Here is a 27117-nt window from a genome sequence, read left to right as displayed (position 1 = left end):
ATCAAAAGGTTCTTCCCCATGAAAATCCCCCAGGTTTGGCATGCGAGCAGTCCTATGCTGTGTTTCATCAAGTTACCTCATTCTTAGGTATGTCTGGTGTTGCTCTTGGCGTGCCCTCCTGCACTCTTCATTGAACCTGGGTTGATTCCCCCAACTTGGTGGCAATGGTAGAGGTGGTGCTTGGGGGGTGGGGATTTGGTGGACTACGAGGTCACAGATTGTGGTTGTCTACAGTGTCTCAAGGATGCCCAGCTTCGAGTTGCTAGATTTGTTTTAAATCTCTCTCATTTAGGACAGGAATAGTGCCACACATGATGAGATTTGAACCCACGTCTTCAGAGAAGTAGCCTGGACACCTCAGTAGCACAGCGGTTAGCACTGCTGCCTCACAGCGCCAGGGGCCTGGGTTCAATTCCCAACGTTGGGTCACTGGAGTTTGCATGTTCTCCCCATGTCTGCGTGGGTTTCCTCTGGGTGTTCCACTTTCCTCCCACAATCTGAAAGACATGCTGGTTAGGTGCATTGGCCATGCTAAATTCTCCCTCAGTGTACCCAAACAGGCGCCAGAGTGTGGCAATGAGGAAATTTTCACAGTAACCTCATTGCAGTGTTAATGTAAACCTACTTGTGACACTATTAAATAAACTTTAAATTAATGTCCAGTGACACAACTAGTTTTATTACAGATTTCCAGCATCTGTAGTAATTTGCCATCATTTCAAGGAAACAACCTTGGTCAACAAGCAATAGAGATCGCAGGGACTAGGCAAAACACAGGTCAGAGGATTCTAAAACTTGCCTCTTTTTGTAAGAGAGAACACAAGAAAAGTTTGCAAGGGATAAAAAGATAAGAGCCATAGAGGTTTACAGCATGGAAACAGGCCCTTCGGCCCAACTTGTCCATGCCGCCTTTTGTTTGAAAACCCCTAAACTATTTCCATTTGCCCGCATTTGGCCTGTATTCCTCTATACCCATCATACCCATGTAACTATCTAAATGCTTTTTAAAAGATAAAATTGTACCTGTCTCTACTACCACCTCTGGCAGCTTGTTCCAGACATTCACCACCCTCTTGGTGAAAAAATTGCTCCTCTGGATACTTTTGTATCTCTCCCCTCTCACCTTAAACCTGTGCCCTCTAGTTTTAGACTCCCCTACCGTTGGGAAAAGATATTGACTATCTACCTTGTCTATGTCCCTTATTACTTTATAGATCTCTAGAAGGTCACCCCTCAGCCTCCTATGCTCCAGGAGGAAGTCCCAGTCTATCCTTATCACTCAATCCATCAAGTCCCAGTAGCATCCTAGTAAATCTTTTCTGCACTCTTTCTGGTTTAATAATATCCTTTCTATAATAGGGTGACCAGAATTGCACACAGTATTCCAATGTCTAGTAGAACAAGACGTCTCAACAAGACGTCCCGACTCCCGTATTCAATGTTATGACCGATGAAACCAAGCATGCTGAATGCTTTCTTCACCACTCTGTCCACCTGTTACTCCACTTCCAAGGAGCTACGAACATGTACCCCTACATCTTTGTTCTGTAATTCTTCCCAACACCGTACCATTAACTAAGTCCTTCCCAGGTTTAATCTATCAAAATGCATCACCTCGTATTTGTCTAAAATCCATCTGCCATTCATCAGCCCACTGGCTCAATTGATCAAGATCCCGCTGCAATTGGAGATAACTTTCTTTACTGTCCATTACGCCACCGATCTTGGTATCATCTGCAAACTTACTAACCATGCCTCCTATATTCTCAACCAAATCATTTATATTAATGACAAATAACAGCGGGCCCAGCACTGATCCCTGCGGCACACTGCTGGTCACAGGCCTCCAGTTTGAAAAAAAAACTCTCTGCAACCACCACTTCTGTCAAGAAACCAACTTTGTATCCATTTAGATACCTCATCCTGGATCCCTTGAGATTTAAATTTATGCAACAACCTACCATGCGGTACCTTGTCAAAGGCCTTGCTAAAGTCCATGTAGACAACATCAACTACATTGCCCTCATCTACCTTCTTAGTTACCCCATTTAACATTACACATTTTTACAAATATATTAAAAAGAGAGCAATGAAGAGTAATATGGGCCCATTATGACAGACAAGTGAAATCAAGAAATGACAGACTTATTAAGTATGGTAGCTACTTTTGAGTCAGACTTCACTGTACAGGATGGGGATAAATACAGAGTTGCAAGAAACTAAACATAAATCATGCAGGGACTAACTAAATTCAATACAAATAAAGGAACAGGGCTGGTCAAACCATTAAAGACAGATAAATCCAGAGGTTCTGATGGATTCCACTCCTGGGGATTAAAAGGTGAAGAAATTGTTGACACATTAGACATGATTTTCCAAAAACCAAACTTGATTCAGGATCAGTTCCCTTGGAAAATTGTGAACATCAATTCACTGTTTACGAAATGAGGATTTAAAAGAAAATCATTTATGGGATGTGGGTGTCACTGGCTAGTCCAGCATTTATTGCCCATCCCCAATTGCCCTCAAGGTGATGGTGATGAGCTGCCTTCTTGAAACGCTGCAATTCATGTGGTGTAGATACACCCACAATACTATTATGGAAGGAGCTCCAAGTTTCAGACTCAAAGTTGAGGCAATTATTAGTGATTAGTGTCAATTGTGGGGACGTTGCTGGTAGGTGTTAGGATCAAACTCATTGAGCGTTTGGACAAATATATGAGCTGATCTGAGCGAACCAGCAAGACATATTTTCAACGTTGAATTTTTTTTTTTGAGGTGGCAACCAACATCATACATTTATGGATGTAATTTATTTAAACTTCCAGAGGCATTTATTCCATAAGGTTCAAAACACAAGATGATTAACAAACGAGAGCATATCACGTCACATCAGAGACGATCTATTCATTTGGACAGGGAATTTGTTAGGAGCAAATCGACCTTAAGTGCTTTGTGGCATCTCTTGGTAATGTGTTGGTGAAATTCCTGTGGTTGGTAACTTGTACTGAACTGTACTAGTCCCATTTAGAACACTGGGGATAAAAACAATACCATGCACGAATTCATAATTCATCAACTATTAGCTGGATCAAAAATAAATTTGTTCTTCTTTTCAAAATAATGATAGAGACTTAAAGGATTTACAACCATAAAATATTGGGTGGAAAAAGTCCCATACTCCTGCAGTGGGCAATATGTTTTTAAGCAGCATTAAACTCTAATATTTCCATTTGGTTAGCAGGCTTGTTTTAACACGTGTGTTGGTAGGACAGCAGAATGCAGGGGTATTTACTGAACTAGTTTCCAAACAAGTTGATCAACTGATTCTAAATTTAGCAACATACCAATGTATAAATGAAATACGTTATTACATGTCAAGACTTCAGTTATGTGGAGAGACAGCAGAAGCTGGAAATTTCCCTCAGAGCAGAGAAGGTTAAAGGGATATTTTTAACAAGTGTTCAAATACTGATGTTTTGATGATTGGGAGAAACAGTTTCAACTGGGAAAAGGGTCAATGATCACCAAACACAGATTTTAGATATTTGGCTGAAAGAACCAGAAACTAGAAGAGGAGAAATTTTACTTATGCATTGAGTTGTTATAATCAGAAATGCAGTAAGTTGTAAAAATAGTGGTGAGATCCAATCCAATAGCAATGTGAGAGAGAGAGTCTCAGGGACAACGCTTTCGAGCCCAGATGAGGGGGAATTTCTTCAGCCAAAGGGTGGTGAATCTACGGAATTCATTGCCACAGAAGGCTGTGGAGGCTAAGTCACTGAGTGTATTTAAGACAAGAGATAGATGATTCTTGATTGGCAAGGAGATCAAAGTTTACAGGGGAAAAGGCGGGAGAATGGGGTTGAGAAACTTAGCAGCCATGATTGATGGTGCAGAGTTGACGGGCTGAGTGGCCTCATTCTGCACTTACATCTTATGATCCTATGAACCTTCAAAAAGGGAGAATTAAGAGGGAAAAAGTAGCAAGGCCACAGGTTTAACTAGATAATTCTTTCAGTGAGTCATAACAAACATGATTGGCTGAGTGGCAACCTCATCTTCTATAAGATTCTGATATTCTAAGTAACTGTGGTAGTAGACTCGTGCTGTATCAAACTATTCAAAAAAAAGGGACATGAGTAAGTAATCTGCCTCAGGTTTTTCACGATACTTCCCCCACCCTCCACTAAACCATGAGGGTCTTGTGTTTCTGAAGCTCACAACTTACCATGTTACATCACAACACATTTAAAGGGCACACAGCGTGCAGTCTTCTCTTCAGTGTTGATTTTTCTCAACCTATACTGGCGAATCTCACGTACCAATGTATAAAATGCATCCTCCACTCTCTGCATTGCAAAACACAACTCCTTCAATGATCACTTGCATAAAACAGGTACAAAAACATGCAGGTCCAGGAGGGACCAACAGCAGTGCTTTCAAATTGCAACAGAAATCCCTGGTCACTTTTTCTTCAAGGTTAAAGTACCTGAAGAATGGAATTACATTGATTTGCCCCTTGCCTCCGCCCCTCACCTAATCAGCAGCAGACAAGGAGTTGTGATTTTAGCCATGCAGAGATTCAAAAGTAAAGAACACACCATCACCAAAGGATTATTCAGAGTCCTGAATGTGCAAATCAGAAGGTTTCAGGCCGTGTCTCATTATTCATCCCAAAAAGGAAAGATATTTGTAACAGATATGAATTCAATTTTGCAGAGAATCAAGGAGCAGTGAAAATTGCAGAGGCTAACGAAAACAATTTTATCTCCATCATACTGTACAATGCAGCAATTTTGAATTCTGCATAGGAACTTGTACATCAATGTCTTCCTAGATAGAAATTTCAGCAGGAGTGAAAAATTGCTCAAGCCATTGTTTTAAGGCTTTTAGTCACGTGGCCTAACTGGGTCATGTTAACAAGCCGGAGAACAACATTACACAGCTAATGCAAAAGCAGGCAACAGAATTATACCAGTTAAAACGGAGCTGCAGAAATCTACAGTGGTGCAACACGTTTTTGGTCATGTCCAAAGCACAATGTGTGCATTATACGGGAACAAAAATAGCAGCTTCCTTCAACGTATGTTATTAAATGCCATTGCATTGGAACAGTGCCACCTCTTGTTAGAGGGAAAAACACAAAAGGTCAAATTTTATCATGGAAATTTGCAGGAAAACACAGCTTTCAGATTAGCTTTTCATGTAATCTGAAAGACAACCAAGTGCTGACACTCATTTTCCTTTCATTTAACCATTTTTCAGGATGTTTATTAACCTGGAAGACTGCTTAGGAGTTGGGAGGTTTGTATAAAAACAGGACTATAACAAATTAGTTATAGTCAAACTGCTAAAAATGTCAATTTGAATCCCAATTCAGTCTTCCCAGTGCTCGGGAAAATGCTTCAATTGAGCCAACTTAAGGTCCTTGTTGATTCTTGATATCTCATCACAATTAGATGTAACACAAAAAAAAGGGCTGGAATTTTACCATCCTGCCCGCCACAGGAATCAGAGTGGTGGTAGTGGGACCATGGAAAAGTTCATTGACCTCAGGCAAGATTTTATGGTTTCAGGACAAACGAGGCTGTAAAATCCCACCCAAAAAACGCTGTTCAGATTTTTTTTAAACCAGTCAACTGCGCATCTGAAACTGATGCTTGGTACAGTGAAAAAAAAAGCCCTGCGTTCAGACCAGGAGGGCATTCAACCCTTCAAGCCTGCTGCAACATTCAATCAAATCGTCAACACTCAACCTCAACTCCATGCACTTGCCTATATTCCAAGGTCACTCACCTGTCTCGTTTTTGCTGACGTTTCAATGAAAGGAATTCCATAACTTCGTGCTAGATCCTGTGCTTGTTTTGTGTCTACTGTCCTCGTGGGCAAATCACATTTATTTCCCACTAGGACCATTGGCACATCATCAGAGTCTTTTACCCTTTTTATCTGTTCCCTGCAAACCAGAAAAATAAAACACAATCTTTACTTTTTGTAAATTCGCGTCTTCAGAACGACATCACGGTAAATTTGACAGATAAGCAAAGCAATGTCACATTGATTAAATAATGGCATATCTCCAATGTCAGCAATAAGCATTCTCACGTCAAGTATAACATAGCCACAGGCAGAGTAGAGCTGCTTCTCCCCTGCCAGAACAGTTTGCCATAATCCCTGAATGCAGACAATTGGCCATACTGCAGGATTGGTGCATTTTGCTGGCCCAGTCTGTGCTTCTGGTTTCAGAATGGGGAAACATTTGTTGCTCACCTCTATCAAATTAACATTTGGTGTTCATTTCCTCAAAATTATAGACAATCCTGAGCTGAATACGTCATCCATTAAGACATGAGCAGGGACTGCCCAGTTTCACGTCAGTCAGTTCCCACAACTCAAGCAGGGAGAAGTATGGGGACATGCGCCCTCATCAGTCTGAGCCCAAGTCAAATTCAGCGGGGATAAACCAGTGTTCCATTTCACTGTGCCTACCCAACTGCCAATAAAATTCATGTCTAATTTTATGAAAATGGCATTCTGCTAAAAAGAGAAAAAGTCCAGCATTTTAAAAAACACCCATATCCCCAGAGTAACATTTTTTTTTAAATTTGAAGACAGCAGAGTTGGCCACAAAATAATTTAACTAACGAGTTAATCCACATCCCGGCACTGCTGCCTCAGTGCCAGGGATCTGGATTCGATTCCTGGCTCGTCTGTGTGAAGTCTGCACGGGCTTCCACCAAGTGCTCTGGTTTCGTCCCACAGTCCAAAAGTCATGTGGGTTAGACACATTGGACATGTTAAATTCTCCCTCAGTGTACCCAAACAAGCACTGGAATTTGGCAACTAGGGGATTTTCAGAGCAACCTCATTGCAGTGTTAATGTAAGCCTACTTGTGACTAATAAATAAATTTTAAACATCCCGCAAAACCCACTTCAGGTTTATAGTCAGAAACTTTTCCATTAGTTTAAAGTTGTGTTAAATTGGATGGACTAGGCTTTTAGAAAGTGGAAGAATATGACCTCCTTTCCAAAACCCACCTATAATGATGAATATCTTCAAATGATTTAATGTTATTTATGGCAAAGACACACAAGAAGCCCTCGCCCGTCCTCATGTACTGATCTCTCATTGCACTATACTCCTCTTGACCTGCTGTGTCGAGAATATCTAAAAGGCATGTTTCTCCATCAATTACTACTTGCTTTCTGTAAGAATCCTGAGAACAAACCATATGAAAGATGAGTTAGAACATTAATTGCAACTTCCTTAAAAAGCAGTAAAAATACATACAGTACTGAAGCAATTGACTCAAGAGGAATTTCAAAGATGTACAAACCAACAGCCAGCACATGTCCAACGTGCTCTGGAACTTTGATATTAGGGAAGCAAAGGTTCTGGATATGGGCAGTACGGTGGCACAGTGATTCGCACTGCTGCCTCTCAGCACCAGGGATCTGGGTTTGATTCCCAGCTTGGGTCAGTGTCTATGTGGAGTTTGTACATTCTCCCCATTTCTACGTGGTTTCCTCTGGGCTCCCCGCCCCAGTCCAAAGATGTGCAGGTTAGGTTGATTTGTCATGTTAAATTGACCCTAGAATTGGGGGATTAGCTGGGTAAATATGTGGGCTTACAGGGTATAGCAGGGGATTGTTATCGGTGCAGGCTCGATGGGCCGAATGGCCTCTTTCTGTACTATAGGGATTCTATAATATGTTGGAGTGACCAAATGCCAATAAATACTGCTACCCCACACAAGGAGAACTAAATGTTCTGGTGACAGACAATGCAGGAAACTTGTCAGTTGGTCATTGTCACAATGTAAAAGTTATCTGTAATTTTCATTTTGCAATAGGACAAAGCAAACAGAATTTTTTTTTTAGAAAACTACAAAATGCCACAAAACAAAAATAGCTGTCAGCTACACAAAAACTAATCAAATAATGAGTAGGAGCAGCACGGTGGTTATTCCCGACTCGAGTGACCGTGCGGGGTTTGCACATTCTCCCTGTGTCTGTGTGGGTTTCCTCCGGGTTCTCCAGTTTCCTCCCACAGTTCAAAGATGTGCAGGTTAGGTGAGTTGGCCGTGATAAATTGCCACTTAGTGTCAGGGGACTAGCTAAGGTAAATGCATGAGGTTATGAGGAAAGGACCTGGCTGGGATTGTGGTTGGTGCAGACTTGATGGGCCAAGTGGCCTCCTTCTGCACAGGAAGAGGCTATTCCATAATTCAGGAATGCGTTTTGCCTGTCTGTTCGGCTAATATCCTAGGTTGATGAGATGAAGGGAAGTGGTTTCAACCTAGCCTTCCAAGAGGGCCCATGGTAAATGCACGTGCAAGAGAATTGGTTAGAATCATAGAATCCTTACATTGCAGAAGGAGGCCATTCAGCCAATCGAGTTTGCACTGACCACAATCCCATCGAGGCCCTATTCCCGTAACTCCTCATATTTACCCTGCTAATCCCCCTGATACTGGGGTCAATTTAGCACAGCCAATCAACCTAATCAGCTCATCTTTGGACTGTGGGAAGAGGGAGAATTAGGTCAGCCAACAGAAAGCTGTGGATTCAGCATACTCCAGGTTTTACTCAGAAGTCACCAGATGTACTGTTAAAACGACACTCGTTTTTCACACCACTGATGCACAGGAGTTTTCTCTCCTGCCCCGGTCAACACTCTCTCTTTGGATTACGTTCATCTTTACCATTGGGTGTCTCAAGATCCTCCAGTGTGCAGTTTATTAAAGAAAAGTTTATTTATTTGTCACAAATAAGGCTTACATTAACACTGCAATGAAGTTACCGTGAAAGTCACCACATTCCAATGCCTGTTTGGGTCAATTCACCTAACCAGCACGTCTTTTACTGTGGGAGGAAATTCATGCAGACATGGGGAGAACATGCAAACTCCACACAGACAGTGAACCAAGCCAGGAATTGAACCTGGTCCCTAGCACTATAAGGCAGCAGTGCTGACCACTGTGCCACCGTGCCACCCACTCTTAAAGTTTAGCTTTAAGAAAATGAAATGTGTTAACTAAGTTATTAAGAATTCTTTGAGGAAGCAACAACAGTAATTTCATTGCAGTGTTAATGTAAGCTTTACTTCTGACTAATAAACAAACAAACTTTAGGTGTCACGTTAAAGATTAGTGCAGAAAATAAGAGCTCATAGTGTAAGGGACAACCTATTAGCTAACCAATCCTTTATCCATACTCAGAGGAAACAGTGCAGGGATAACTGGTCACTTTCAGGTTGGCAAGATGTAAGCAGTGGAATGCCAGAGAGAACAGTGCTAGGACATCAACTATTTTCAATCAATGTAAATGAAGCTTAGATTACGGGATTGGTTGCTAAATTTGCAGATGACACAAAAAGGTAAGAGCAAAAGTTGTGAATGAACACAAGAAGTCTGACAAAAGGAATATAGAAAAGGTTAAGAGATTGGGCAAAAATTTGGATAATAGTATATAATGTGGGAAAATGTAAACTTGTCCACATTGGCAGGGAAATAGAAAAGCAGCATCTTATTCAAATAGAGAATGCAGAATCCTATGGTGCAGGTCAACCTAGGTGTCCTGGTACATGAATCACAAAGCATTAGCGTGCAAACACAGCAAGTGATTAGGGAGGCAAGTCTGTCATTTATTGCAAGGGGAATAGAATCTAAAAGTAGGGATGCTTTGACAGTTGAGGAGACCACATTTGGAATACTGAGTCCAGTTTTGGTCACCTTATTTTATGAAAGGATACAACTGTGTTCAGAGAAGTTTGGAGAGTTCACTTGACCGATATGGGGGAAATGTTGCAGAATGGTAGAGCAGACTTGAGGGGGCCAAACGACCAACTCCCGCTCCTAACTCACGTGCATATTAAGCAGTGCTTTGAGATGAAGAAATTATCAGGGCCTGTTTCTATTGAAATTTAGAAGATTGAGAGGTGATCTTGTTGAAGCACACAAAATTCGGACAGCAACTTGACTGGATGGATGCTGAGAGGATGCTTCCCCTTGAGAGGGAGGCTAAAACTAGGGGACACAGTTTGAAGATAAGGGTGTCCCATTTAAGACAAGAGGTGAGGAGAATTTTTTTTGTCTCACGACAGTGTGTTAATCTTTGGAATTCTCTTCCCCAGAGAGCAGTGGAAGCTGGGTCATTGAATATTTTTTAAGGCTGAGTTAGTTAGACTCATGATTGACAATGGAAGCAAATGGGGTGAACATGATAGTAGGCGGAGACCACAATCCATTTAGCCACGTTTTTTTATCTAAATCAGGAGCAGTTTTGAAGGGCCAAGTAGCCTACCCCAGCTCCCAACTCGTATGCAACATGAAACTTCAGGTCTCAAAAGAAAAATTAACTTAGAGAAGGGATACAAAATAATTAAATGGAATGGGAGACATCGTATTCAAATATGCCAGAACAGTAAGACAAGCGAGCACAATAGAATCAGGATTTTGAGGAGGAGGAAATTAGGACTGACACAAGATATTTTTGTATACAGAGAATGAATGGTGTCTCGAGCATATCACCAGTTTGGGTCTTGTGACCAGGACAATGGACACATTCAAGAAATGGCCAGTTGCTGCAATGTGACGACGGTAGGATTAGTATTCTGGAAGGAGGAGATTAACTGGGTAAAAGTGCCTTCATCATTCAAACCAATCCTCGCTTGCAGCTCGGTAAGCTACTCAAAATGCATTCTCTAGAACAAAGCAATACCATAATTTTCTGTGGCATTAAGATGTTATAGATAGTGCAAGTGGAATGTGCTTGCATTTATTGTTTTTTCAATAAAGATGTCCTAAAGCACTTTACAATCAATCAATTAAATACTTTTGTAGTGCAGTCAATTGTATGAAATTTGGCAGCAATGTGATACTGACCAGGTAATCAATTAGTCTTGTGACGGTGTTGAGGGATAAATATTGATAAAGGTAGCTCTCCTGCTCTTCCTCTTCAAAACAAAAACTATCATAGGGTCTTTTACACTCAGCAGATTGGACCTCAGTTTAACATCCCGTCTGAAAAACGGTGCCTCCAACAGTGCAGCATTCCCTCAGCATGTTTAACTTTGCAAGTCCAAAGGACCACAGCTGCCAGCTTTATAGTCTCAATGACGGCAGTCTCACAATCTGGGCCAATATCTTAATGTTACAGTAACATCATTGCTTCACTAGAGGGCCCCAATGGTGAAGTGGAACAAGCCTGTCTGTGTACCGAAGTTCAAAGCTGCACGGCAAAATGCCAGCACACTAATTTAGCTCTTTTAAGGTAGTGGAACTTTCAGAGCTGGAAGTCCAGGGTGCACAGAAAGTAGATGAAAGAGATGAAGAGGCAGCATCAATTGGAGCTATGTAAATGCTTTGGGGCTGACACTTTTTACCCAAGAAATAAGGACTCATCAATTAAAAAAAGACAAAATAGCCTGAAAGAGAACAAAGACTATTTTACACAGTTATTACTTATTCCAAATTTCTTTCCACTTGCTGTTCTTATTGCAAGAATTCAGTCTCGTATAAAACATGTCAAAGTCTTTGAAATGTTAGTCAACAGCCGCAGTGACTAACCTTTTAAAACTCAAAAGCCAGAGCAAAAGAAAAATTCAATAAGTCCACAAGTTCAGTACAGGGATATTAACTGGGAATTTCACTAACGGCAAGTGTCATCAGGTCAGGCAGTTTGTTTCAGATTATTCCGTCCACTTAAAGTCTGGATTGTCCCTGTGCAAGGCTGCTTGCACTGTTGAAGGTACCTATCATTTTGTCTGTACTGTACAGTTTAGTACTTTGGGAGGAATCCTGGTTTAATCTTCTTGCATTGAACAAAAATTCAGAGTGAGATTAAAATCAGAGTGAGGCCCATCTGCCTCCTCATGGGGAAATGAAACATTTTATGACACTAGTAGCAGTTTCAATAGCTTAGTAAAAAAAAAGTAAATTTAATAACATGGGAATAACCAGCACTTTACCCAGATATTTCATTTTCATATTGACATTAAATGGGCAAAGTTTAAGCATAAGCTCACAAAATCTCAAGAGGAAACAAAAATAAAACTTACTTCTATCGTGGGATCATACTCATCTACAAAATGGTTCTGAATAAGTTGGATCGTCAAAGCACTTTTGCCGACGCCACCAGCTCCAACCACCACCAGTTTATACTCCGTCATCTTTCTTGCTCAGGGACAGACCTGTGTAAGGGAAAGACCATATTGTTAGTAACATTAGAATAACAGCAGATTTGGCCACACAGTGATGGTGTTACTGAACTAGCAACCCAGCAAACAGGAACCCAAATCCCAAATTTTGAGAAAACATTCTGGAAATGAAAAGCTGGCATCAATGCAAGTTAGTAAGGTTGTTGAATTGCGGCAAAAACCACTGGCTCATTAGTGTCCTTTAGGGAAACAAATCTATCATCCTTAGCCATTCTGACTTGAGAGAGACTCAAATTCCACAGTAACATGATTGGCTCTTTGTACGCAGGAGGATGCCAAGTCAGGACAACTAGGAACAAACAGTAAATGCCACTCTTGCCAGAAACACCTCCACCAAGAACAAATTCATTCAGCACCTTTCAGACTTGTCCACCATTCAGTTAGCTCATGATGATGACGACATGCAACCAACACTCTATAGACATTGAAAACTCAGGTCAAGCTAGCAGGATATATTAATTTTTTACCTTATAACATAAACCTTGCAGGATTATTCAGCAAATGCTGTGCTAGATTAGGTGGCAGCCATGGCGTACTGGCAGGTCTCTCACCTCAACACACTGGAGCTCAATGTCAGACTCACACTCCAGTGCAATAATGTGGAGATGCCGGCGTTGGACTGGGGTAGGCACAGTAAGTACTCTCACAACAACAGGTTAAAAGTCCAACAAGTTTATTTGGCACCATGAAATTTCAGAGCACCGCTCCTTCGTCAGACTGCAGGATTTGTTTCACAACAGGGCAAATATAGACAAATTCAGTTACAAGATAATGGTTGGAATGCGAGTCTTAACAGGTAATCAAGTCTTTACAGGTGCAGACAATGTGAGTGGAGAGAGGGTTAAGCACAGGTTAAAGAGGTGTGAATTGCCTCCAGCCAGGACAGTTAGTGAGATTTTGCAAGCCCAGGCGAGTCGTGGGGAAGTCATGATGAAGGGGCAGTTCTCAGAAAGCTGGTGCTACCAAATAAAGCGGTTGGACTTTAACCTGGTGTTGTGAGACTATTTCCAATGCAATACAGAGACCTGCTGTACTCTTGGGGGTACCGTCTTTGTGAAACCCAAACCAAAGCCTAACCTCCCTTCTGCAAAAGATTTCAAAGGACAAACAAAATTACTGCACAGGAACAGGCCCATCGGCTCTCCAGGCCTGCACCAACCAGGCTGCCCAACTGAATAAAAACTCCCTATCCTGCTGGGGACCATATCCCTCTATTCCTATCCTATTCATGTACTTGTCAAGGCACCCCTTAAAAGTCAGTACCGTATCAGCTTCCACCACTGCCTCCCCCGTCAATGAGTTGCAAGCACCTACTACTCCGTAAAACATCTGCCTCGTACATCTCCTTTCAACCTTGCCCCTCGCACCTTAAACCAATGCCCCCTAGTAATTGACTCTTCCACTCTGGGAAAAGGCTTCTGACTATCCACTCTGTCCGTGGCTCTCAACCTTGTAGACTTCTATCAGGTCTCCCCACAATCTCCATCGTGCCAGCGAAAACAAATCTAGTTTCTCCAACCTCTTCTCATAGTTAATGCCCTCCATATCAGGCAACATCCTGGTAAATTTTTTCTGTGCCCTCTCCAAAGCCTCCACATCCTTCTGGTAGTGTGGCGACCAGAATTGAACACTATATTCCAAGTGTGGCCTAAGGTTCTGTAAAGCTGCAACATGACTTGCCAATTTTTAAACTCAATACCCCAGCTGATGAAGGCAAGCATGCCGTATGCCTTCTTGACTACCCTCTCCATCTGCATTGCCACTTTCAATGACCCATGTACCTGTACACCCAGATCTCTTTGCCTATGATTACTCTTAAGGGTTCTGCCATTTACTGTATATTTCTTATCTGTGTTCAACCTTCCAAAATGCATTACTTCACATTTGTCCGGATTAAACTCCACCTGCCATCTCTCTGCCCAAGTCTCCAACTGATCTATATCCTGCCGTGTCCTCTGATGATGCTCACTGCAATCCACAAATCCACCAACCTTTATGGTGTGTGCAAACTTACCAAGCAATCCAATCACATTTTCCTCCAAAACGTTTATATATATATTACAAACAGCAAAGGTCACAGCACTGATCCTGGAGGAACACCACTTGTCACAGCCCTCCATTCAGAAACACACCCTTCCACGGCTACCCTCTGTCTTCTTTGACCGAGCCAGTTTTGTATCCACTTTGCCTGCTCACTTCTGATTCCATGCAACTTCACCTTCTGCGACAGTCTGCTTTGACAGACGTTGTCAAAGGCCTTACTGAAGTCCATATAGACAACATCCACTGCTTCAAACAAAGGAACAACATTGGCTACTCTCCAATTGTCTGGGACCTCCCGTGAAACTAGTGAGGATACAAAGATTTCTCTCAAGGTCCCTGCAATTTCCTCCCTTGCCTCACTCAGTATTCTGGGGTATATCCCATCAGGCCCTGGGGACTTGTCTACCTTAATGTTTCTCAAGAACCCTAATACCTCCTCCTTTCTGATCTCAACATGACTCAAACTATCTACACATCTTTTCCCAGACTCATCATCCACCAAGTCCTTCTCTTTGGTGAATACTGACGCAAAGTACTCATTTAATACCTCGCTCTTTTCCTCTGGCTCCATGCATAGATTCCCTCCCCTGTCCTTGAGTGGGCCAACTCCCTCCCTGGCTACCCTCTTGCTCTTTACATATGTATAAAAAGCTTGGGGATTTTCTTTAATCCTGCTGGCCAATACTTTTTCACGACCCCTTTTAGCCCTTCTTACTCCTTGCTCAAGTTTATTTCTATTTTCCTTGCATTCCACACTTACATCATGTGTTCCCAGCCTACTAGCTTTGACAAATGCTTCCTCTTTCCCTTTGACTAGGCTCACATATCTCTCATTATCCAATGTTCCCAAAACTTGCTATACTTATCCTTCATCCATACAGGAATGTGCCAGTCCTGAATCCCTATCAACTTGCACTTGAAAGCCTCCCACATGCCAGATGTTGACTTGCCCTCAAACATCCACACCCAATCTACATTCTTCAGTGCCTGCCTAATATTGTTGTAATTAGCCTTCCTCCAATTTAGCACCTTCACTTGAGGACTACACTTATCTTTATCCATCAGTACCTTAAAGCTTACTGAACTGTGGTCACTGTTCCCGAACTGCTCCCCTACTGAAACATCAACCACCTGGCCGGGCTCATTCCCCCATACCTGGTCCCTTTGGCCCCTTCCCTAGTTGGGCTATTTCATGGCACTATTTGGGAAGAGCTGGAGATTTCTTCGGGTATCCCACCCAGTTTATATTATGACCAACATCAGTATATATATCTGAAAAATTTCCTGGTATTGGGGCCTTGCTGGGGGCATTCGCATTTCCAACATTACAGCTCCAGTGGTCACATGGCACTTCGGAATGCCCCAAAGATCAGAAAAAGCACGATACAAACATAAACTCTCTCCTTAATAGGACACCTTCATCGGCGTGACAACCACACACTGGTCAACAAAACTTGTCCTCAACTGTAATAGTTTCGTTCGAGACAAAAGCCAATTCTATTTTTGTAACACAATATACCAGAATCCATGCCCCTAAAACTCCCACGATGTGACAATACAAAAGAAATGATTACGACAGTACTCACAAGCAAGAGCCTGACCCTTAATCACTGCCACGATCATTCATATGTCACACAAAAAAAAGACAGAAGGCCGAATAATTCCATGTCACTATTTCTATTTAGAGTACTCAATTATGGAAGTAGCTTTAAAGAAAACACAAGTGTGGTGGGCGTGTTTTTTAAAATCCCGACAATTCACGTCATTAGTTAAAGGTTGGCAACAGCATCAGAACTGTTCTCAGGCTCCAGTTTTGTAATTATCCACTCCCCCCCCCACCCACCCAGAGACTGAAATGCCAACAGACACTAAATCAAGTTTTTGATCAAGATTGACTTTTTCCCAAGAGGGGAATAAAAACCTTGGGAATTATTTTGACCTGCGACTATGCAGTTCAGTTAGGGATTAGAGAATGGGAGAAAACAGGCACAGGGATGTACATCCCCAAACACAAATCCTCTCCACAGACACACACACACACACCCCTCTCACCCCCAGAGGGAGACCCACACACTTTCCCTCCACTTTTAGTAGGAGACACATACACACAACCACACCCCAGAATACAGACCACACAGTATGCCCACACAAATACTTTTGACCTAGGAGAAACAATATTTTGAGGTAAATTTAAATTGTTCTATTCAATTGTGCTGAGCAGATTACAGACGTGACACAATGGCAATTAAATTTTCAGATGGAACGTCTTAGCCATGGCAAAACGAGAGTTGAAAATATCCAGTGTTTATAGTAAGAGATTCCGAGTAGGTGCAGTTCAATTGCAGGAAGGGATAGTTTGTGTATTCCTGCCAGTAACCCCTACTCTTCAGCCCCAATTCCCAGAAAACCAGAATTGAAACCCAGGGGAGTGTAATAGGCCACACCTAAATGGAACGGAATTCTGCTGAAAATACTTGGGAGTGTCACTGACAGATAGTGCTAAAAATAAACGTCTGTAAAGCTCAGATTACTCAGCACATCAGCCACCACATCATGGTTCATTTTCTAGCAACCAGAAACAAGAGGCCATTCAGCCCCTCAAGCCCATTCAGTAAGACCTGAACCTCAAGGTGAAGCTATTTTGTTTCCTCAATGAAAAAAAACCAGCGAGGAAATTAAAACAAACTGGTTTCCACAAAGCCAATTTTTAAATATATTCTTACTCAAGTCACATTTAAAAACAAAGCAAAGCAGCAACAAGTCAATGTTGATCTGGATCTCTCAAAGCAGAGGTACTCAATAAGCTGGATACTATCTCAGGCTTGGGCTGGTAACTGCACAGGAGGCCATTTGTTCCATCATATTTACAACAGCTCTCCAAACAACAATCCAGTCAGTCCCATCTCCATTGTTCTGCTTCTCTCAAATGCCCATTTCCTTTTGGAATTATTCATGGTATCATATTCATCACCCACATATAAAGTGAGTTCCAGGTAATTACTACTTACGGCTGTTCCTAGCACCCCAGCCCAAAATCTTCAAAATGTGCCTCTTGAACCTAGCACCATCAGCTATCGGGAACAGCTTTCCTCTGCCTACATTTTCTAAACCTGTCAGAATCCTGTGAAATGAAAATCCCAGAGGATCACAGGCTTCTCTCCCCTTTGAGAGGAGAGAGCTGACTTGTTGTTATTTAACAGAAAATCACCACATCACAAGCAATGGGCAAGGTTGAGGTGGTCACGAATAACCTCAGCAATATGGGAATTGAACCCGCAATGTTGGTTTTGCTCTGCATCACAAACCAGCTGTCCAGCCAATTAAGCTAAAACACATGCCCATCTAATCCTCTACACTTTGGATCACTCGCAATCTCCTTTGCTCCAAGGGGAGCAACCCTGACTCTCAATTTTGCAATTAAACTTTGTTCCTAGAATCTTTCTGGTAAATCTTTCCTACATTTTCTCAAGGACCATCACACTCTCAGTGGTATGGTCGCAGGTTTTAAATCGAGTGCCGTTTCAGACACAGGTCAAATTAGTGCACAGATTCAGTGTCAGTTCACCATCTGCAATATCTGCTGGGTATGAGGGGAAACTTCCCCCACTTCAGGTCTTATTTCTACCAGCGCCCTAAATTGCACATAACAACAGTGGTGGGAGGGAGAATTCTTATGACTTAACAAGAATGGTTTACAGTTCAACAACAAACTTTTGTTAAAATCCAAATTTGGAAACTGAAGCTTCCTTAAACTTTTTTTTAAATTGGAGATTATTAAAAGGCTGAGCAAACATATTAAGTACTTCAAGGACTGAATTAGCTGACGAGCAAATGTGTGAAGCAGGAGCGTGAAGTTTTACCAGTCTCATTCTAGTGGGTTCTCTTCCACTCATGGCCTCCAAGCAAGGTTTCTACCAATACTCCCAAGACCCTGACCTCACTTTGTCCTGAATCCCATACACCCACTATCTCTAATAGTGTCACCAACCCTATCCCAGAATCACCCAACCTTTGGCAGTGCCTGTTAATCTGTCAGATCACCATTCCAGTGTTCACAGGCTTACCCAATGCTCCCCGAATCCCAGAACTTTTTAAATAATCTCTCAAGATCTTTTGTGCAGTGCTCCCTGGACTCAGGGCCCACCCCAACATTCTCAAAATCCCTCATCACACAAACCCAATACCAGAACTATTACAAGTACTGCATGGTGACCATGAATCTAAAAGATATGCTGATTAGGTGCATTGACAGGCACCAGAGTGTGGTGACTCAGGGAATTTCACAGTAACTTCATTGCATTGTTAATGTAAGCCTTACTTGTGGCTAATAAATAAACTTTAAACTTTTATCAATTACTATAAAAACGCATCTGGTCTAGGGAAGGAAATCCACCATCTTTATATGATCTGACCTACATTGGATTCCAGACCTACAGCAACGTGGTTGACTCTTATCCGCCCTCTGAAATGGCCTAGCAAGCCACTCGGTTCAAGGGCATTTGGAGATGGGCAACAAATGCTGACCCAGCCAGTGATACCCACATTCCATGAAGGAAAGAATTTATCCCATCCTTTTACAGCCAGACTTCCTGGTGTTCTTAGAGCCATATATTTTGTTGATGCATCTACTTGACATAAAACTGGTCCTTTAATAATCCCTTTCAATCATGAGCAATGTGAAAGATATCAGCGATTAATGCACGAAAAGCCCATGTCACTTTATTTTGCCATGGCTGTTTCTGTCACAGATACATAAATTGCTGAACAAAGACCAAGGAATGATTGGTGAACCAATTACTAGCCTGTAGTTGCATGGTACAGTGATAATGAAGGTGCAAACTAATCATGACAACCAATCTCCATTGAATTTACAGCAGACCCAAAGTGAGGGAAATCCCTGAGGCGAAGAGTGTTGGGGACAAGGAGCTCCAAGTCACCATTTCTTCCCGACTACATGTCTCACCCCAAAATATTTTTCTCAGAAGAGTATTTGCTTTTGAAAGAAGGGCCTATTCTATAAATTGACCACTTACATGCTGGAGTAAACATTTCCATAGATTAGTTTTGAATTCTCTCCACCCCTGTCACCCCTCTCTCTGACTGTCCTATATTCCTAAACACTAACTTCAATGTTTCATACTTTCCCTACAGAAGCTTCGAAAGTGCTTCTGGCCAAGAATGCAGTCTTGGTGACTGTAGGGCAGGGAGGAGTTCCCTCAGGAACCAGTGATCAGTTTGGATTAGGATTAGGTTATTGAGTTGAACAATCAGCCATGATTGTGATGAATAGCAGGAGCAGGCTTGAAGGGCTGAATGGCCTACTCCTATCTTGTGTTTCTATGATAGCAGGAGACATTTCTTTTAAAAAGGTTCACAGTAAAAAGTCTCACAAAACCAGGTTAAAGTCCAACAGGTTTATTTGGAAACATGAATTTACGGAGTCCTGCTCCCTCCTCAGATAAAGCACATCAAACACACATCTAAGTTCACCAGCAGAAACAGAAGAAAGTCTTGTTAATGCCCTTAAATATGAGCCACAGCTGCACATTGAAGAGGACTAACTCTTGCCTTTTACAGCATCATCATCCACTCAGTACAAACACCCACATCTCTCTCCCCCAACCCTCTTAATTGTATAGTTTGTTTGTTTTAATATGCTGGTTGATGGGGATTAGAGGTGTTAATTTGAGCACAGGGAGACACACACAGAGTGGTGTGGTTCTGTTCAGAGACGTATGCTTGTAACATTCAACTCTAAATAACTGAGTGAAGTCCAGTACTATCCTTCCCTAATCAGCATTCCAGACCAGGGAACAACCCTCTGTTCTCAAGAAACTTACCCCCTAGCTATCACCCTCCCCTATCAAATCACCACACATCCCACAGCCCTCTGCAACCTATTTTCTACAGTTACCATGCTTACCAGATTCATCCTCACCCAGTACACCCACACCTTGCCACTGACATTCCAACCTACCTCAGCCCATCCAGCCTCTCACCATTACCACATTTAGAACTCCACCCAAACATCATACTTACAAATATATGATAGAGTGGTCACTGTTTTAGTTCCCACTAAAATTGCTGCAGTGATATTTTTGGAAGGGGTGTATTGCAAATTATTTGTTTTTTTTGGGAGGGTCTCCTAGATTACGTTTCTTGTCCCTTGCTAAAAGGAAAGAAAAATGAATCTCAGATACTTTATCCTACATTACATATCTTCCAGTTAGTGTACAGCTTTATGGAGAAAAGGCTCTATTGAGTTGGATTGTAAACAGAGCAGAAGGGGTGTCATTTACAGAATGCCCTTGGAGTACAAAATGACACTTTCAGCTGAGAAGTGACTGCTGTGTCATATCAGTGGAGTTTAGGTGTAATCTTACTCTCTCTCTCCAGTGTTAGTACACTTTAAATGTGAAGCATGTCTGTTATAACAACACTCTGTCATATTAGATGTTTATCTACTGATATCACCAAGTCATTGATAAATGAATCCCTATTGATGTTACACAGCAATAGTAGCTTTTCATTACAGACTGCTAAACCAACATATATTCAGTATACCAATAATTAATATGAACCCAAATATACCCCACTACATGCAGTAGTCTAGTATAAATGCAGTTAGATATAGTTCAGTGACCACAAAGCAGCAGCTATTGCTATGAACGGTTCAGTGATGCCTTCTTGCCTTAGAAGTCAGGAGGAAAATAGAAGTAAAGAACCACCCCAAGAAACTTGAACACACAATCCAGGCTGCTAACGTGGGAGGTGTTTTCCTGTGCAAATAACATTAAGCCGAGACTCTTTCTGCCTTCTTAGGAAGACAAATAATATCATGGGGACCCTTCTAAGAACAGAAGAGTTTTCGTGATGTCTTGGCTAATATTTACCGCTCAACCCATTCGACAGAATGTTGTGGCACATCCCATTGTTGCTTGTGGAATCTGGCCACGCACACATTTGCCACATTACAAAAGTAACTACACTTTGAAAGTAGCCTGCGGAATCTTGACGTGCACACATTTGCCACATTCAAAGTGCAGTTACTTTTGTAATGTGGCAAATGTGTGCATGGCAAGATTCCACAAGCTACTTTTGTAAAGTACTTAATTGGTCATGAAACACTTTGGGATGTCACAAGGTCGTGGGAACGTCTACAAATGCAGGACAGTTTCTTGTTGGGATAATTAAACAGCCCATCCAGTAGCCCACCAAACAGAGCAGCGCAGGATTCCCCAGTTTATTGTTTAAAGAGGGGGTACAATTATAAAGACCACTGACTGGCTGAACATCAATGAAAGCAAAAATAATGAACCCATTCACTGTAGGAAACTGGAGTCTGAACTTGAAAGAGTTTTTTTTGTATTTTGCTGTGTGAAATTAGAATAAAATGGATGGTTGGCTTCAACCCATGACAAAGGATTCATTCTTCACTGTGCAGCCAAGTAGGTGAATAGGTCAGTATTCCCAAAGAATGTATTTCTCAATTCTGTCACAGGACATAGAAGTAATTGGCTTGGCTTATTTATTGCCCATCCCTAACTGCCCTCGAGAAGGTGCTGATTAACTTGCTTCTTGAACAGCTGTAGTCCATGTGGTGTAGGGACACCCACAGTGCTGTTAAGAAGAGTGTTCCAGGATTTTGATTCAGTGACAGAGAAGGAATGATGATACAATTCCAAGTCAGGATGGGGAAAGATTGTGGAAGGGTTCTTGAAGGTGCTGGTATTCCCATGTATCTGCTGTCCCTGACCTTCTGGGTGGTAGAGGCACCAGGTTTGAAAACACGTTGTCAAAGGGATCTTGATGCGTTTCTGCAATGCATCTTGTATGTGTGTGTCAGTCATGGAGACAGTGTTTATTCTAGTGGATGGTATCAATTAAGTGGGCTGCTTTGTGGACTGGATGGCATTGAACTTTCTGAATGTCACTGGAGTTGAATACATCCAGGCAAGTAGAGAATCCACACTTGTGCCTTGCAGATGGACAGGCTTTGAGAGGATCAGGAGACAAGTTGTTCTCAAATCCCAATCTCTGGCCTGCTCTTGTAGTCAGTGTTTAAACGGATGGTCCAGTTCAGTTTTGTTTCAATGATAACCCTCAAGAATGCAGCAGAGGTAATGCCTTTAGATGTCAAGGGTTACATTCTTTGTTAGAGATGGTCATTGTCTGGCACACTTGTGTAGCATGAGCATTATCCAGATCTTACTGCATATGCAGAGCTTCAGTATCTGATTCAATGTAAATAAACATCCCCATGCCTGATATAAATTAGTGGGGAAACATAGATTATTTGTTTCATTGCTTGACCAAATGGCTCAAGTCAAGCAATTGCTGCCTGCAGTATCTGAGATACTTACTGCTGCATACTGACAGTAAATGGACAATTATAGCCTCTCAAAGGGAAAGGGAGAAAGCAAGTAGTATTCAGGCATTAACACCTCATTGCTTGCAATCTGTTAAAAATCTCAGACTGTTTGCATCAAGGAGATGGTTATGGGCTTGTAAATTCCAGCTAAACTTGCTCAGTTTCAGCCCTGGCAGGAAATCGTCAGTCATTCTGTGAAGAGAGTGTAATTCACACAGTCCACATATGGGAGATCTACAAAATACGAAAAGGCAAATTTGGACAATCCCACTGCCTAATGATAGATATCGCTTCTCAGCGTTTTGGTTAAGATCAAACCCAAGATGGGATGCAATGCTTGAATTGTGTTCGTCTCTCTTTGCAGGGGGCACAGGCAGGCAGGGGACTGTGAATTGGACTCAATTGGATTTTGGTTTCTGGAGCAAGCAAGGAGATGGATTCAGGTCTGCTCAGTCCACTCTACTGATAGGTTTTGTAACTTAAAGAATGAAGTAAAAGGGTTTTAAAATTCCCGTTTAGTGGGGTGATTCAGTATCTTGTTGTTTTATAGAATAATTCAGCAGAGAAGGCATCCATTCATCCCATTTTATTATGCTTACTGATTGGACAAAGGTGTTATTTGGCACTATTACATATAGTATAGAGGGATTTTCTCACGAGGAGCAGTTGAGTAGGTTGGGATTGTGCACATTGGAGTTCAGAAGAATGAGGTAACTTATTGAGACAGATAGGATTCTCAGGGGGCTTAAGAGGGTATATGCTGAGAGGGTGTTTCCCCTTGTGGGAGAGTCTAGGACCAGAGGGCATGATCTCAAGAGTTAGGGGGTTACCCATTTAAAGACAGATGAGGAGGAGGCATTTCTCCTGAGGGTAATGAATCTGTGGAATTCTTTACTGCAGAGGGCTTTAGAGGCTGGGTCATGACTGAGAATGATTTTTAAAATCAGTAAAGGAATCAAGGGTTATGGGGATAAAATGGGTGTTGAGGATTATCGTTTCGCATCAGTCGTCATGATCTTATTGAGTGGCAGAGCAGACTCAATGGGTCGAATGGTTACTTCTACACCTAAATAACCTGGTCACATAGTCTTGGCTTGTGAGTACAGATGCAATTAACTACCTCTGAGAGGGCTATAGTTCCCAAGAAACAATATTCCACAACTAGAGGTCAGTTGTTAATCCTGGACATTGTCCTGGCCCTGGCTCTGTGGTAGCACACTTACCTGGCGGGTTCAGGTCCCATTGCAAAGACTTGAATGCAAGCTAACACACCAGCACAGCTCTGAGGGAGTATTGCAATGACTTTTGGATAAGACATTAAATTAATACCCTCCGAGTTGAAAGTAAAAAGATCCCATGGAACTATTAGAAGGGCAGTGGAGTTCTCCCTGGCCAACATCCATTACTCACCCGACACTAAAAATAGCTGATTCAGTAACTTGTCACATTGTTGAATGTGGGAGATTGCTGTCCACAAATCAGTTGCTGTATTTCCTACATTCTGACAATAATTACTCTTTATTGGTGCACATTTGCTATAAAGTGCTCTGGCATATTAGAGGTCATGAAAACACTGTACAAGTGCTAGTCCTTTCCTTACTTGGGTCAGGTGAGGATGCTGGTTTTGATTCACGTTAATGGTGTCTGAAGACCTAGATGCTGGATGTGAACTGTGCAAATCACTGCTCAGAGCCTAAACAGGAAGGTGTCATGTCAGACGGGGAGAGCACATTGAACAAATACTTTAGGGCCAATGCTCTGTTCCAAATCAAAAACACCAGCACAATTGTGAGGTAAACATCATGAACGCAGTAAAGTCAGAAAGAGATGGGAGTTAAAGATTCACAGAACAGCTTCAATTCCATTATGCAATTAGGTGAACGACTACAGTGTCACTTTTGACTTTCTAAAGTCGGATTGCGAAATAAGTTAGCCACTGGCCAAACATGGTTACTTGGGAATCTAGATGTGGAAGATTCAACTGCATGTTCTCCCCATGTCTACGTGGGTTTCCTCCAGGTGTTTCAGTTTCCTCCTACAAAAAGACACCCTGGTCAGGTGCATTAGCCATGCTGAATTCTCCCTCAGTGTACCCGAACAGGCACCAGAGTGTGGTGACTAATCGAATTTCTGATCGGCAGTGGGGGGAAAAAACCCAAAATGAGCCAGAGACACTGGTGTTGGTCATGTGACCTCACTCGTGCGAGAGAACTTTAACCTTCGTGCATAGCTGGTAAAAAGCAGAGTGCACAAGCATTTTTGGTCATTGCTTCATTTCTTGATTTAGGAATGGTGGGCAATCATTAAATAAATATATACAAACGCTTGAATTTAGAGATTCTGTGCAAGAGGGTTTGACACAAAATGAAAATTTTGTGGGACATGGGTGGTGCTGGCTAGGACAGCATTTATTACCCATCCCTTACTGTCCCTTGAACTGAGTGTCTTAACATAGAAACATAGAACATTACAGCACAGTACAGGCCCTTCGGCCCTCAATGTTGTGCCTAGCTATGTCCAATCCAAAGATCAAGCTATCCCACTCCCTATAGAATTTGCTCAGCTATTTCAGAGGGCAGTTAAGAGTCAACCATATTGCTGTGTCTCTGGGGTCACATGCAGGCCAGACCGGGCAAGGACGGCAGATTTCCTTCCCTAAAGGACATTATTGACCCAGATTGGTTTTTGCAACAATCGCCAATGGTTTGATGGTCACTAGTAGATTCTTAATTCCAGATTTTTTTTTTTATTAGATTCAAATTCCCCCAACTGCTATGATGGGATTTGAACCCACAACCTTGTGTTGTTAGTTAACAATTGCTATTCACACCAAAACAAATGTTGAATCTTAGTAAATAATGAGTAGAATTAAGATGGAGACGTGGAGAAATATAGATTGAACAATGCAGAAAATAAATAAGATGCTGGGATGTATTCAAGGGAATAGTTAAATACAAATCTACAGAGGCCATGTTAGAATCTAGAGATGCACCAGTGTGTGTTTTTGAACTGTGTCCTGTTCTGGCTACCATGGCATAGAAAGAACAAATATCTAGTCGTATCTAGTAAAGAGCAGTCAAAAGAACAACTCCAAATAATGAGGGACAGTTAATCCAAATTAACCCTGCAATGAAGTCACTGTGGAAAAACCCCTAGTTGCCACACTCCAGGGCTTGTTTGGGTACACTGAAGGAGAATTTAGTATGGCCAGTGCACCTAACCAGCATGTCTTTTGGACTGTGGGAGGAACCTGGAGCATCCACAGGAAACCCACGCAGACACAGGAAGAACTTGCAAACTCCACACAGACAGAGACCCGAGCTGGGAATCAACCCGGTCCCTTGCTCCTAATGCATTGTGAGCAGGTGCACTTGGCCTTGGCGATAAGGCATCTCCTCAGTGCTGATCCACTGCTGCTCCTTAAACTCTGGGAAGGAGGGAATTTCCTTTGCTGCTGATTCTGGGGAGTCTGAGCCATGTGTGGTATTCCTGGTGTCTGTCAGTGTTAACCATGATGCCACTCTTGAAAAAAAGGGGAGAGAAAGCCAGCACGTTATCTGACATTCTAAGAGTCAGGCTAGTAGGACCAAAGGTCATAAACTGAAGCTACTGAAGAGTACGTGAATGTTACTAAGCTTTATTCAAAGGGTGCTAATTGTTTGGAATCACCAGCAGCTGGCAGAGTTGAATCATTAGAGGCATTCAAGATGCAGTTGATTGTAAATAGGAGGCAGAGAGTGGGGGTCAATGGGTGCTATTCGGATTGGCGGTTGGTGACTAGTGGGGTGCCCCAGGGGTCGGTGCTGGGGCCTCAGCTATTTACCATTTATATAGATGATCTGGAGGAGGGAACCGAGTGCAGGGTGTCGAAATTTGCTGATGACACCAAGATTGGGGGAAAGGCAAATTGTGCGGAGGGTGTGGAGAGTCTGCAGAAGGATCTAGATAGGCTGGGCGAATGGGCCAGGAAATGGCAAATGGAATTTAATGTTGGCAAGTGTGAGGTGGTCCACTTTGGTAGGAAGAATGGTAGGAAGGACTATTACTTACGTGGCGAAAAACTGCAGCAGGCGACGGTGCAGAGGGACCTCGGGGTCCTTGTGCATGAGTCGCAAAAACCCAGCTTGCAGGTGCAGCAGGTGGTCAGGAAGGCGAATGGGATGCTGGCCTTCATAGCGAGGGGGATTGAATATAAAAGTAGGGAGGTCTTGCTGCAGCTGTATAGGGCATTGGTGAGGCCGCAGCTGGAGTACTGTGTGCAGTTTTGGGCGCCGCACCTGCGCAAGGATATTTTGGCCCTGGAGGGAGTGCAGAGGAGGTTTACTAGGCTGATACCGGAGTTGAGGGGGTTGAGCTATGAGGAGAGGCTGAATAAACTAGGCTTGTACTCGCTAGAGTTTAGAAGAATGAGGGGAGATCTCATTGAGACGTATAAGATGATGAATGGGATGGATAGGATAGAGGTGGAGAGACTCTTCC

The 27117-nt window shown here is 42.3% G+C and overlaps 1 protein-coding gene across 4 annotated transcripts in view; it reads right to left on the bottom strand.

Moving 5' to 3' along the window:
* The window catches only part of LOC145355285 (GTPase KRas), a 67436-nt gene that overhangs the window by 3108 nt on the left and 37211 nt on the right, over positions 1–27117 (bottom strand). For 2 of the 4 annotated variants that reach the window (XM_080207190.1, XM_080207192.1), the window contains exons 2-5: positions 12066–12197; positions 7043–7221; positions 5800–5959; positions 4232–4352 (exon numbers count right to left, since the gene is read on the bottom strand). In XM_080207190.1, the coding sequence (XP_080063316.1) occupies positions 4236–4352; positions 5800–5959; positions 7043–7221; positions 12066–12176 (567 nt within the window). In that variant the 5' untranslated portion in view covers positions 12177–12197 and the 3' untranslated portion in view covers positions 4232–4235. Of the gene's footprint in view, positions 1–4183; positions 4185–4231; positions 4353–5799; positions 5960–7042; positions 7222–12065; positions 12198–27117 lie in introns of all 4 variants that reach the window. The other 2 variants (XM_080207193.1, XM_080207191.1) reach the window with 2 other exon arrangements.

The sequence above is a fragment of the Carcharhinus amblyrhynchos genome, chromosome 19, assembly GCF_965287045.1.
Source record: "Carcharhinus amblyrhynchos chromosome 19, sCarAmb.v2.hapA, whole genome shotgun sequence".
Classification (NCBI taxonomy): domain Eukaryota; kingdom Metazoa; phylum Chordata; class Chondrichthyes; order Carcharhiniformes; family Carcharhinidae; genus Carcharhinus; species Carcharhinus amblyrhynchos.
The sequence above is the reverse complement of the archived record's forward strand: the minus strand, read 5'-3'. Positions and strand labels throughout refer to the sequence as shown.